This window comes from Amblyraja radiata, chromosome 1 (assembly GCF_010909765.2).
Source record: "Amblyraja radiata isolate CabotCenter1 chromosome 1, sAmbRad1.1.pri, whole genome shotgun sequence".
NCBI lineage: Eukaryota > Metazoa > Chordata > Chondrichthyes > Rajiformes > Rajidae > Amblyraja > Amblyraja radiata.
The window spans coordinates 169,678,163-169,691,609 of NC_045956.1; the positions used below are offsets into that span (position 1 = coordinate 169,678,163).

Sequence of the window (13,447 nt, forward strand, 5' to 3'; positions counted from 1 at the left end):
TTTATCATCCATCCAGTTAAATCTAAACTAACGCCGTCCACTACTATGGATTATTTGGGGTTCACCATTGACTCAGTTCACATGACGGTGGCACTACCTAAGGGAAAGGCTAGAGATTTAATAGAGGCTTGCAATAACCTCATTGACATCAGAAAACCATCCATCAGATTGGTAGCAAAAGTAATTGGTAAAATGGTGGCTGCTTTCCCAGCCACACAATTTAGACCTCTACATTACCAAAACGTACAGAGAGCAAAAATACAAGCGCTCAAAATTAATGCAGGTCACTTAGACAGACTTATGAGACTACCAATCCAAGCCAAAACGGAACTAATATGGTGGATAGACAACATCTGGCTTTGTTCAAAACCAATCATTGTCAGTAACCCTTCCATGGTACTACAAACTGATGCCAGTGCACTTGGGTGGGGAGCCACCAATACCATCACCAGCTGTGGAGGTAGATGGACTGCACAGGAGGCATCTTACTTACTCACACTGGGCATAAACTACTTGGAAATGTTGGGTGCATTCCATGGCCTAAAGTCATATTGTACTGGGTCATATCACCAGCATGTTAGACTACAAATAGACAATACCACTGTGGTAGCATACATTAACCACATGGGTGGAAACAAATCGATATCATGTGACAATCTGGCTAATTCAATTTGGCAATGGTGCATCCAAAGAGATATTTGGATATCAGCCACTTACCTACCAGGAAGACTAAATTTAGTGGCAGACACCAGGTCACGCAAATTTAATGAAAACACCGAATGGATGTTGAACAAAATAGTATTTGCTGATATTATTTTGGAAGTGGCGGCGCTGGGAACGGCTGCGGCTCGCCTGCAGTCCGTTGTCTTTTACTTTTTTGTGTTGTTTTTTTCGTTTTGTCTAGTTACGTTTTTGGTTTTTAGGTCGTGTTTATGTGGGGGGGGGGGGGTGGGGGGTGAAACGGGGCTTGAGCCCGGGGCTGGAACTGCGCTCTCGTGAGAGCGGCCTGACGAGGGGCTGAGAGACTTTCCCGTGAGGGGCTGTGGCCCGTCGGAGTGGCCCAGCCCGAGGGTGGAACGGCACTCCCGTCGGAGTGGCCCAGCCCGAGGGTGGAACGGCACTCCCTTCGGAGTGGCCCAGCCCGAGGGAGGAACGGCACTCCCGTCGGAGTGGCCCAGCCCGAGGGAGAACGGCACTCCCGTCAGAGTGGCCCAGCCCGAGGGTGCAACGGCACTCCCGTCGGAGTGGCCCAGCCCGAGGGAGAACGGTACTCACGTGAGGGCGATCCGGCTCGGGGCTGGAACGGTGCTCCGGTGGCTTGGACGGCGTTCTGGCAGCGGTGACCTGAGTCCTGGGTTGAGCCGCGGGCCAGCGGCTGCATGTGCTGGACTGGAGGGCGGCAGCTTCGACCACCCCCGGGCCGCGGTGTTTGAACCAGCCCGTTTGCGGGGTTCGGTGAGCCGCGGGACTGTTGTGCCATCGCCCGGTGGGGAATCGCCTCAGCGCAGAGGGAGAAGAGGAGGGAAGAGACAGTAACCCTAAGATTTTTGCCTCCACCACAGTGAGGAGGTGCTTGGAGGATACACTGTGGTGGTGTTAATTTGTGTTTATTGTTGTTTATTATTGTATGATTGTATGTATGACTGCAGGCACGAAATTTCGTTCAGACCGTAAGGTCTGAATGACAATAAAGGTATTCAATTCAATTCAATTCAATTACAGCAAAATATGGAACACCAGATATCAATCTGTTCGCATCCAGACTAAACAACCAGATACCAAACTATGTTTCATGGGAGCCAGACCCCGGGGCAGCAGCGACAGATGCATTTTCGCTGCATTGGGGGAAATTGTTTATTTACGCATTCCCTCCTTTCTGCCTCATCAGTCGGGTATTAAGGAAAATACAACAAGACTCTGCGTCTGGTATTTTGGTAGTACCCGATTGGCCTACACAATCATAGTTCCCAGTGGCACAAAACATGGTGTTAGAACCATGTATTACCATCCCACATAGACCAGACTTATTGTTACATCCCGTAACAGGAGATAGCCACCCATGCCATACATATTTGAACCTATTAATTTGTAGAGTTTAAAAACACCACTTCTACAACTGGGACTAACGGACCGAACAGTGAACATGATCTCGGCGGCCCAAAGACAATCGACTAAAAAACAGTATCTGGTCTACATCAGGAAGTGGGAAATGTACTGCCATAAAAACAACATCACCAACAGAAACATGAACATCCCGTCTGTTCTGGAATATCTGGCAGGCCTCCACTATGATGAGGGGTTCAGTTACAGTGCCATCAACAGCGCCAGAAGTGCCCTGTCGACTTACCTATGGCAAGGGACAGAGCGTTACTCTGTAGGGACTCACCCACTGGTAACAAAGCTCATGAGGGGAATTTTTAATACTAATCCCCCAAAAACCAGGTACTCCCAAATTTGGGATGTAAGTATTATCCTGAAGATGCTCAGAAACTGGTCTCCAGCATCAGCTCTGTCCCTACACAGACTGACTTTAAAAACAGTCATGCTAATGGCATTAGTCACGGCACAGAGGGTACAGTCACTGCATAAACTTAGACTGGACAACATGACTTCCTCACCTGACAATATTACGTTCCACATCTACGAGCTAGTAAAGCAGAACAGACAGGGATCAGCAGGCCTCAATATACCATTTAGGTCATACCCTACAGATGACCATCTCTGTATAGTTAGACACCTGTCATTATACATAGAGAAAACAAAAATCCTAAGAGGCAATGAGAAGGGACTTCTGATCAACCACAAGCAAACTCACAAAAGAGTGATGGTCCAGACCATCTCGAGATGGCTGAAACAGGTGCTTACACAGGCTGGGGTGGATACTAACATTTTTAAATCTCATTCCACCAGGGCTGCAGCTACATCGGCAGCAATACAATTGGATGTGCCCATGGACCAAGTCCTCGAAGCAGCAGGATGGTCAGGGGAAAGAACATTTTTGGAGCGCAGAAGGTTAAGGGGGGACTTGATAGAGGTTTTTAAAATGATGAGAGGGATAGACAGAGTTGACGTGGAAAAGCTTTTCCCACTGAGAGTAGGGAAGTTTCAAACAAGGGGACATGACTTGAGAATTAAGGGACTGAAGTTTAGGGGTAACATGAGGGGGAACTTCTTTACTCAGAGAGTGGTAGCTGTGTGGAATGAGCTTCCAGTGAAGGTGGTGGAGGCAGGTTCGTTTTTATCATTTAAAAATAAATTGGATAGTTATATGGATGGGAAAGGAATGGAGGGTTATGGTCTGAGCGCAGGTATATGGGACTAGGGGAGATTATGTGTTCGGCACGGACTAGAAGGGTCGAGATGGCCTGTTTCCGTGCTGTAAATTGTTATATGGTTATATGGTTATTCCAATTATTTTACAATAAACCAGTAATGAAATCTGGAACATTTGCAGAAAAAAATTTAAGTTCTGTAAATTAATTCAAACCCATAAAAGGGTTATAATTTGTGTTAATAAATTTTATGATTTCAATGTCGAATTCATGTCCAAATTATGTTAACACTATTCCTCCTACAGTCAAGGCAGACGTGATGCATGGACTCGTTTCCACGGCATGAAATCACAGAGCTTTAAAATCTTCACGTAGTCACTCTGGTGACTCCGAAGTAAAATAGTAAGATTAAACGAGAACTTACCAGTTTGAAGTTTGATCTGTATTTTATGAGGAGTTACGATGAGGGATTACGTGCCCTCCGCTCCCACCCTTGATCATATACTTAACTAGTATCTCTTCTCTAATCTTACTATGTTTAGTCATTACAGTTGTCTGTGATTTCACACCGCTGCTTTGAAGAATGACACGCATGCGTCCTGGCGGGGTTCTTCACGTAATCCCTCATCGTAACTCCTCATAAAATACAGATCAAACTTCAAACTGGTAAGTTCTCATTTAATCTTACTATTTATGTGTAGGAAGGAACTGCAGAAGCTGGTTTAAACCGAAGATAAACACAAAATGTTGGAGTAACTCAACGGGACAGGCAGCATCTCTGGAGAAGGATTGTGTGATGTTTCAGGTCGAGACCCTTCTTCAGACTTCAGCCCAGTCCAGTCTCGACCCGAAACGTCACCCATTCATTCTCTCCAGATGAGGTTAATGCCCGGGATGGCGGGACTGTCATATGATGAAAGAATGGAGCGACCTGGCTTGTATTCACTGGAATTTAGAAGGATGAGAGGATATCTTATGGAAATATATAAAATTATTAAGGGATTGGACATGCTAGATGCAGGAAACATGTTCCCGATGTTGGGGGAGTCCAGAACCAGGGGCAATAGTTTAAGAATAAAGGGTTGGCCATTTAGAACTAAAATGAGGAAAAACATTTCCATGCAGAGAGTTGTGAATTTGTGGAATTCTCTGCCTCAGAAGGCGGTGAAGGCCGATTCACTGGATGCATGTTTGTGTCACAACATCTGACATCTGTACTAATCAAGCAGTTGCATGTCGAGGCATTTCTTCAGAATGAGCATCAGTGGAAAGGGGAACGAGAGATATAGATGGTGTTTAGGACAAGTGAATGGAAGATATGCAGAAAGCAATAATAATCAAGGAAATGTTGAGCCCACAATGGATGCCTTCTTTGACCAAGGGCTGGGGTAGATGTCTCTCGAATCTTACCCAGTCTCCATGGATATATTACCAGAACCACAGCTGTTTCTCAGGGTAACTTTCTGCCCCAGCTACTCTGAAATGATGGGGTTTGGTTTCCTGAGTTTTAAATGTTCTTTGCATTGAATGGACACGTTACTACGGTTCGAAATCTGCTGACTCGGATGTTTACAAGGGATTGGTCTCTTCGGGCCCTTGCGCCTGCCAACCTTTCCAACCTCCTTCAGCACATCCCACAAATGCTCCCGTCCCTCACTCCAACCCACTGTGCTTTTCATCCCGAACGTCAGAACGACCAGCTGTCTTTGCACCACGCTCTGGATCTCCCTCCGTTTCACACGCCACCTCCTTTTCAGAACCTCCCAACGTCTCCAAAAGCAAGCTGTTCTCCTGTCTGTTCACATCCCAGCTCAGTGTCCGCTTTGCCCGGAGTCTTTGCATGCAACCAGTAACATGGCACGCGTTCAAATAATCCTTTCAGAATCTTTCCTCTACAGACATGCTGGGGCCAGTTCAGGATAAGGCTCTTCCTTATGTTATGAATTATCATGACCAAAAGAACTGAAGGATTCAACAGTGGCAGAGGCCAGAGAGAGGCTCACAGGCAGAAAGCAAAGAGTAAAGGTTTGCAACTGGAATACTTGCCAGCGAGATTCACCAGGGCTCAGTACAGTGTCACTTGATTTTCGTAATATACATTAATGATTTAAATTTAAATGTAAGGCGATGATACTGAACGGCGGCCAAGCCAGGCGACTCTCTCTGTGCCAGAACTCGGGTTCGATCCTGACTATGGATGCTGTCTGTACGCCATTTGTACATTCTCCCTGTGACCTGCGTGGGGTTTGCTCCCACACTCCAATGACGCACAGGTTTGTTGGTTACTTGGCTTGGCAAAGTTGAAAAACATTCCCTAGAATGTGCGGGATAGTGTTAATGTACGAAAATCACTGGTCAGCACAGACTCGGTGGGCTGAAGGGCCTGTTTCTGCGCTGTATCTTTAAGTAAACTAAACTAAACTAAAGTGTATCTGTAATCATGCATTACAACCGCCCCACTCCTTCAAACCTCTAATCCAACAGCAGCATTTCTTACTTATTGCTATTGACAGCAGTATTACTTACTTACGCTATTCCCTTCATCATGTGAATATGCAGGGATATGGGTACTTTGGGTAATGGCAGGTGCCTGTGAAAGAGTGGGCTTCACTGATAGTGACAATACATTGCAAGATGCTGGAGACCCATGTGACCTACCTGTCGCCAGTAAGTCTGGACCTCTGAAGAAGCTCCAGGAAGCTTCTGCCCATGTGACCCACCTGCCACCACCAAGTCTGGGTTACTAAAGAGGTTTTTGTTATGTTTCAATACACTGATACAGGGTACTGAATAGGTGCCGTGATTGGTTTGTAGGGGTAGCCTCCCCCAGTACTTTCAAGCCGTTAGTTTTCCCGCCACTGTTCAGGGATATATAAGGGTGATCCTTTCGTTGGGGCGTGTCGGTGGTCTTTACTTCTGTTCTGTTTACGCGAGGCTGCTGAGGGCTCGAGTGAGTCGATCCGAGGCTGGCCCCACGGTGTTGGATACAAATAAAGAAGGGTTTGGACTCGAGTGTTGGACTCAGTGGTTTACTAACCCAGACTAGGGAGAGAGTATTTGATCCGGAATCAACAATCACCGATCTGGTCCCACAATGGAGACTGGTCCAGAAGGTTATCTCCCATGGAGATCCAGGCCACGTTGGCAAACTGGATCCACAAACGGCAATGGGAGACACAGGGCTACATAAGAACATGCAGATGCTGGAACCTTGAGTCTTGCTGGAACCTTGAGCAACCTTATCCCTCTAAACCTGCCCTATCCATGTACCTGTCTAAATATTTCTCAAACGTTGTTATAGTCCCTGCCTCAACTACCTCCTCTGCCAACACGTTCCATACACCCATCAACCACTGTGTAAAAAAGTTACCTACAGTATGTCCACTGGTTCTCTCTGTGCAAGAGACTCTGTGCGTTTACCTGATCTATTCCTCTCATGATTTTGCACACATCTATAAGATCACCCCTCATCCTCCTGCACTCCAACAAATAGAATCCTAGTCTGCACAACCGCTCCCTATAGCTCAGGCCCTTGAGTCCTAGCAACATCTTTGTTAATCTTCTCCGTACCCTTTCCAGTCTGACAACATCTTTCCTATAACACTGCCCATGGATGCTATAACCTGGTGGTGTGAACTTGAATAGCAAAGTTCTATAGATCCAGTAGTTTCACCAAAGCTGTTGTAGGTCCATTCATCAACTCTACCATTCACTCTTGTCTTTATCTGGATCCAATTCTCATTGATGACATCTTACTGAGTCTGCTCAAACTCATTCATGTCTTCTGGTGGAAAGCTCAGTCCAATTTGTTACCTCATCAATTCCAGACACTTCTGACCCCCAAACCTTTCCCTAAATCACACTAATTTGGACTGTTAATTTCCACCCATCCCTTGATTGTGATGATCTTTATGCATTAAAATACATCAGTAGATTTTAATTGGTAAATGATAATTCAGTTTGGAACGGCCTGCACTTTTATGCATTAAACAAATTAAGCGTTTGTAAAATTAAAATATCGAAGTCATGGATTGACCTCAGGTGAATTGTGAGTTGCATTGTATGAGTGTAATCAGCTAACAAAACATTAGTAACATGATAGCATCGCAGTGCACGGAGTATTCTGAAGGGTATAAAAAGGGAGTGGATTGGAAGTTGCTCAGTGCAGGTTGGAAGGTTTCCTGTTGTCAGACACACCAGGAGAACATCATGCACTCCGCTTGCCTCACTGTCGGTCTCCTCTTCCTCATCTCCATCGCTTCGGCTTGTTACATCAGCAACTGTCCTCAAGGAGGCAAACGATCCATCATGGACATGGACATCAGACAGGTAAGGAGAAGCTTTCTTCATGCATCGTCCAGTACTAATGGCTCGTCATGGTTTCTTGTTCCTCAAAATGGCATTTTCACGTTGAGAACCAGTACGGAATTTCACAACTGTTCCGTACTGAATGTAGCCCAGGGTTCTTCCCGCAGCCTCCGACAGGCATTAGCATGGTCCTTAACCAAGATTGGCTTCCACCTAGACTGGCTGTGGTATAAGAGTTAGTGACCCGTCCTGTACAGACTGTTGAATGCAAACCCTCTGTTCATAAGTAAGTGGACTATTATACAGTGACATCAGTGACCATTTACCTGTTTTTATTGTTTATCACTGTAGTTATAGGAAACCTATGAACACCAGTCATTTCAAATACCAAAGGGTGAGAACCGAAGAAAACATAAATGCATTTAAGAATGAATTACTGAAACAGAATTGCAGGGTAATATATGAGGGTGAAGATGTCGACAAAGCTTACAATGGATTTCTAAATATTTTAAAATCACGTTATGACAAAAACTGTCCTGTGAAACAATTTAGTGACAACAACAAACAAATATTCCATGGATCACTAAGGGTTTAAAAAATGCCTGCAAAAAGAAAACCACACTATATAGACAATTCATAAAATATCGAACTTCAGAAGCAGAAAATAAATATAAAAAATATAAGAATAAATTAACCAATATTATGAGGATATGTAAGAAAGAATACTATAATAAAACGTTAGAGAATAATAAAAACAATATGAAAGGTTTATGGAACGTGCTAAATAGTATTATTAGAAATGGATCAAAAAATACAGGCTACCCTTAGTATTTTATTGAGGAAGACAATACAATAAATAAGATGGATGATGCGGTTAATGGTTTTAACAAATTCTTTATAAATGTGGGACCAGATTTGGCAGAAAAAATGAATGACCCAGAAACAAAAGAAGGGGCAGATACTGATCTTGGGGATAGAAATAATAGCTCTATCTTCCTTAGAGCAGTCGAAGGAAAAGAAATCATAGACACTGTAAGAAAATGTAAAAGCAAATCCTCTACTGATTGGAATGATATTGATATGATTATAATAAAAAACGTTATTGAAGAAATTGCAGAACCATGAACTCATATCTGTAACTTGTCTTTTCAATCCGGTAAATTTCCGAACAAAATGAAAATAGCTAAAGTAATACCATTATATAAAACTGGGGATAGACACCATTTCACAAATTACAGTCCTGTTTCTTTACTCTCCCAATTCTCCAAGATCCTTGAAAAAATTTTTACATAAAGACTTGACAATTTCATTGAAAAACATAAGCTTTTGGTCCACAGTTAATATGGACAGACAGATCAACATCTATGGCACTAATGGAACTAATCGAGGAAATCACAAATTGCATAGATAATAAAAAACTTGCAGTGGGAATATTCATAGACTTAAAAAAAGCATTTGATACCGCAAATCACGACATTTTACTCATGAAACTGGATAGGTATGGCATCAGAGGGGTTGGATTGGATTGGGTGAGATGCTATTTAAGAAACAGGCAACAATTTGTAGAAATAGGTGAACACAAATCAACTTACATGAACATAACTTGTGACCTCAAGGGTCTGTGTTAGGTCAAAAGCTTTTCATAATATACATTAATGACATATGCAAAGTATCAAATATACTGAAATTGATTATATTTGCCGATGATACGAATATTTTTTGTTCCGGTGACAATTTGAAGCAGCTTTTGGAGGTCATCACATCAGAAATGAATAAATTAAAACAGTGGTTTGATGTCAACAAATTGTCTCTAAATTTAAGCAAAACAAAGATTGTGCTATTTGGAAAACATAAAACAAACCCTCAAGTACAATTGAAAATAGATAATATAAGTATAGAAAGTGTATATGAAAATAAATTTCTTGGTGTGATCTTAGACCACAAAATATGCTGGAAACCACATATAAACCACGTCAAAGCAAAACTGGCAAAGTCTATAGTAGTATTGGGAAAATCAAGACACATTCTGGGCCACAAATCATTACATACTCTGTATAATACACTCACATTGCCATATCTGAGTTACTGTGTGGAGATATGGGGTAACACCTACAAAACCAACCTATAGCCGTTATGCACATTACAAAAAAGAGCAATAAGAATTATCAATAACGTTGGATATCTTGAACATACCAATTTATTATTCTTAAATTCACATACACTGAAGTTCACCGATCTGGTTAAATTTAAGACTGTGCAAATCATGTACAAAGCAAGAAATAATTTACTTCCAAGAAATATATAAAAACTGTTTATGTAAAGACAGGGTGGGTGTAAATTGAGAGGGGAACATAATTTAAAAAAACTCAATGTCAGAACAACTCTTAAAAGTATGTGCATAGCAATCTGTGGTGTGAATTTGTGGAATGGTCTGGAACAGGAGATAAAACTTAGCACAAACATAATTCAGTTTAAAAAGATGTACAAAAACACTTTTTTTAAAGGATTTTGGGATGAGGATAGGTGATTGTGAGTGGGATATTTGTTGTACTGATTGTATTGGGAAGGGTGATTATAGGGCGATGGGTTGTATATATGACTAAGATACTGTATAGTATATGAGGGTTTTTTCTTTTCTCTTTAATTTATTTCTCCCTTTTTTGTATGGCTTTGCAAATATTTGATTAGTGTATAAATGTAAATAATTTGGTGTACATATAGCTGCTGGTGTACATATGGTGTACATATAGCTGCTAAATTTGATCTGCTGATCTTGGGGATAGAAATAATAGCTCTATCTTCCTTAGAGCAGTCAAAGGAAAAGAAATCACAGACACTGTAAGAAAATGTAAAAGCAAATCCTCTACTGATTGGAATGATATTGATATGATCATAATAATGTTGCCATTGGGGTTTCGTGATACTGGTTTATCTCTGCCAGAGGCTGGTCTTACTGATATAATTCATTCTGTGCTCTTGCCCAGTGCATGTCTTGTGGTCCCGGCAACAGAGGCCAGTGCTTCGGGGCCAAGATCTGCTGCGGGGAGGAGATCGGCTGCTTCTTCGGAACGTCGGAGACATTGAGGTGCCAAAAGGAATCCTACCTGCTCTCTCCGTGTGAACCTGCCGGCAGGCTCTGTGGCACGAACGGTGGGAAATGTGCCGCGGCGGGAACCTGCTGCACTGCTGGTGAGATGCTGCCACTTTAAACCGCCTTCAGTTCAGTTCAGTTCAGTTTAGTTCCTCCACTTCCCAACACCATGGCTCCGGGGTGGGGGAGATGGAGAGAACTAGCAGAGGGATTGGGGAATGGGTGTTAATGGGAAGAAAACTGCAGCGTTTTAATAATAACAGAAACTGTTGAGGCTAGAAATGTGGAACAGAAGCAGAAAACGCTGGGCGCCCCGTTTCAGCCAAGTCTTTTAGTTTGAGTTTAGTTTATTGCCACGTGTACTGAGATACAGTGAAAATAGTTTGTTACGTGCTAACCAGTCAGCAGAAAGACAATACCTGATTACAATTGAGCCATTTACCGTGTATACAGTAGATACACGATAGGGGAATCATATTTAGAACAAGGTAAAACCGGCAAAGTCCGATCAAGTATAGTCCGACGGTCACCAAAGAGGTAGATAGTAGTTCAGCACTGCTCTCTGAATGTGGTAGGATGATTCAGTTGCCTGATAACAACTGGGAAGAAACTGTCCCTGAATCTTGAGGGACTGCTCCAATGGCTTTGTTTCAAATTGTCTTAATTTCAAACTAATCTAAGCTTCCAGGTTCTGATGAAGTGCATGGTCCATTTTGCCATGGACCCCTTCAGTTAAAAACCCATGATAGTTCATAAGTTCATAAGTCATAGGAGCAGAAGGAGGTCATTCTGCCAATTGAGTCGACTCCACCATTCAAACATGGCTGATCTACCCTTCCTTCTTAACCCTATTCTCCTGCCTTCTCCTCATAACCTTTCACACTCTTACTGGTTTGGCTCAGCCACCAAGCACGACACCTCGTCAGCAGAGAAGGTTATTAGCTGCAACCTTCCCTCCATTGATGAACTGTACACTGCAAGGGCCAGGAAGCGAGCGGGTAAGATCATCTCTGACCCCTCTCACCCTGGCCACAAACTCTTTGAATCACTTCCCTCTGGAAGGCGACTCCGGATTGTCAAAGCTGCCACAGCCAGACATAAAAAGAGTTTTTATCCACGAGTAGTTGCTCTACTCAACAGCCAAAAATCTGCAGCCTCCCTTTGATCTGGTATTTAGTTGGTTCACATGCTTGATCAATGGTGTTTTATCATTAATGTTTTATTATTATTAATGTTTAGTGTTTTCTGAGTCATTCGTAACTGTCACTGTATGTCATGTTGTTACTTGTACGCGGAGCACCAAGGCAAATTCCTTGTATGTGAATACTTGGCCAATAAACTTACTTACTTACTTACTTACTTACTTACTTACTTACTTACTTACTTACTTACTTACTTACTTACTTACTTACTTACTTACTTACTTACTTACTTACTTACTTACTTACTTACTTACTTACTTACTTACTTACTTACTTACTTACTTACTTACTTACTTACTTACTTACTTACTTACTTACTTACTTACTTACTTACTTACTTACTGTATCAAGTATCTGTGTATCTCCACATTAAAAATACCCAATGACTTGGCCTCCGCAGCTCTCTGTGGCGATGAATTCCACAGATTCACTACCCTCTGACTATAGAAATTCCTCCTCATTACCTTTCTAAAGGTACGTCCTTGTATTCTGAAGCTATGCCCCCTGGTTGTAGACTCTCCCAATAATGGAAACATCCTCTCCACATCCACTCTATCCAGGCCTTTCACCCTTCAGTAAGTTTTAAATCCTCCGTCATCCTTCAAAACTCCAGCGAGTTGTGGCCCAAACATTGATCTGTCCATGTACTGTACCTGTTCACATGACTTTTAACTGGTGTAATTACATCTGCCTCAACTACCTCATGTTCCATACATGTACTGTCCTCCGAGTTAAAATGTTGCCCCTCCAGTCTCTTTTAAATCTTTCCCCTTTCACCTTAAACCTGTGCCCGTAGTCAAGATCGAATCCGGATATTTAGCGCTGTAAGGCAGCAACTCTACCGCTGCGCCACTGTGTTGCCCTGATGAATAAAGTCATTTGGCCCATTGAGTCAATGCTGACTCAGAGCGAAGCTCTAACTTGCTTTACTTCTCTAACCTTTCTTAGTTGTGAGTAAATGTGATAGAAATGAAAAAATTAACTCTGTTTCCCACTCCACGGATGCTGCCCAACCTGCTGAGTACTTCCAGCATTACCTGGTCCATTTCACAGATTGGATTATTCACCAAACTCAAATGGATATTAATTCCTTCTCTATGTCTCATGAGATGGCAATGTTATGCTTTAAATGGTTTAAATAGCTTTAGTCATAAAGTCATACAGCGTGAAAACAGGCCTTTCCACACAACTTGCCCATACCGGCCAACATGTCCCAACTACACCAGTCTGTACTGTGTTTGGCCCAAATACTAAACGTGTCCTAAACATGTACCAGGCTAATTGTTTCTTAAACGTTGTGATGGTAACGCTGTTGTTGGAGATGGTTGAATGTATGTCGATAATAAAGGTCACTTGTGCTGTTCATTCATTGCAGAGAGCTGCACATTGGATCCTGCGTGTAACTCCAGGAGCATCTTCACCTCAGATTAAAGCGCGTCTCTGGGGAAACGTGATCTGCAGCACAAACCCTCGCTACCTAAAGCTCAAGCCGATAAATGTTTAATACTATTACGTTTTGATGCTGAATAGATAGAAATTATAACCTGTAAAGGTTTCCAGACATGTACAGATGT

The 13,447-nt window shown here is 42.6% G+C and overlaps 1 protein-coding gene across 1 annotated transcript; it reads left to right on the plus strand.

The window, feature by feature from the left end:
• Positions 1–7,481: 7,481 nt before the first annotated feature.
• On the plus strand, positions 7,482–13,304 carry LOC116981999 (oxytocin-neurophysin 1-like). The gene is made up of 3 exons (XM_033035267.1): positions 7,482–7,601; positions 10,565–10,769; positions 13,249–13,304. Exons 1-3 carry the CDS (start codon positions 7,482–7,484, stop codon positions 13,302–13,304), a joined length of 381 nt encoding a protein of 126 aa, XP_032891158.1.
• The last annotated feature ends 143 nt before the right edge of the window (positions 13,305–13,447 follow it).

Coding starts and splice junctions, on each gene's coding strand:
- LOC116981999 (XM_033035267.1), top strand. CDS start 7,482: ATGCACTCCGCTTGCCTCACTGTCGGTCTCCTCTTCCTCATCTCCATC. Junction 7,602..10,564: donor TGGACATGGACATCAGACAG/GTAAGGAGAAGC, acceptor GCTCTTGCCCAG/TGCATGTCTTGTGGTCCCGG. Junction 10,770..13,248: donor GGGAACCTGCTGCACTGCTG/GTGAGATGCTGC, acceptor CATTCATTGCAG/AGAGCTGCACATTGGATCCT.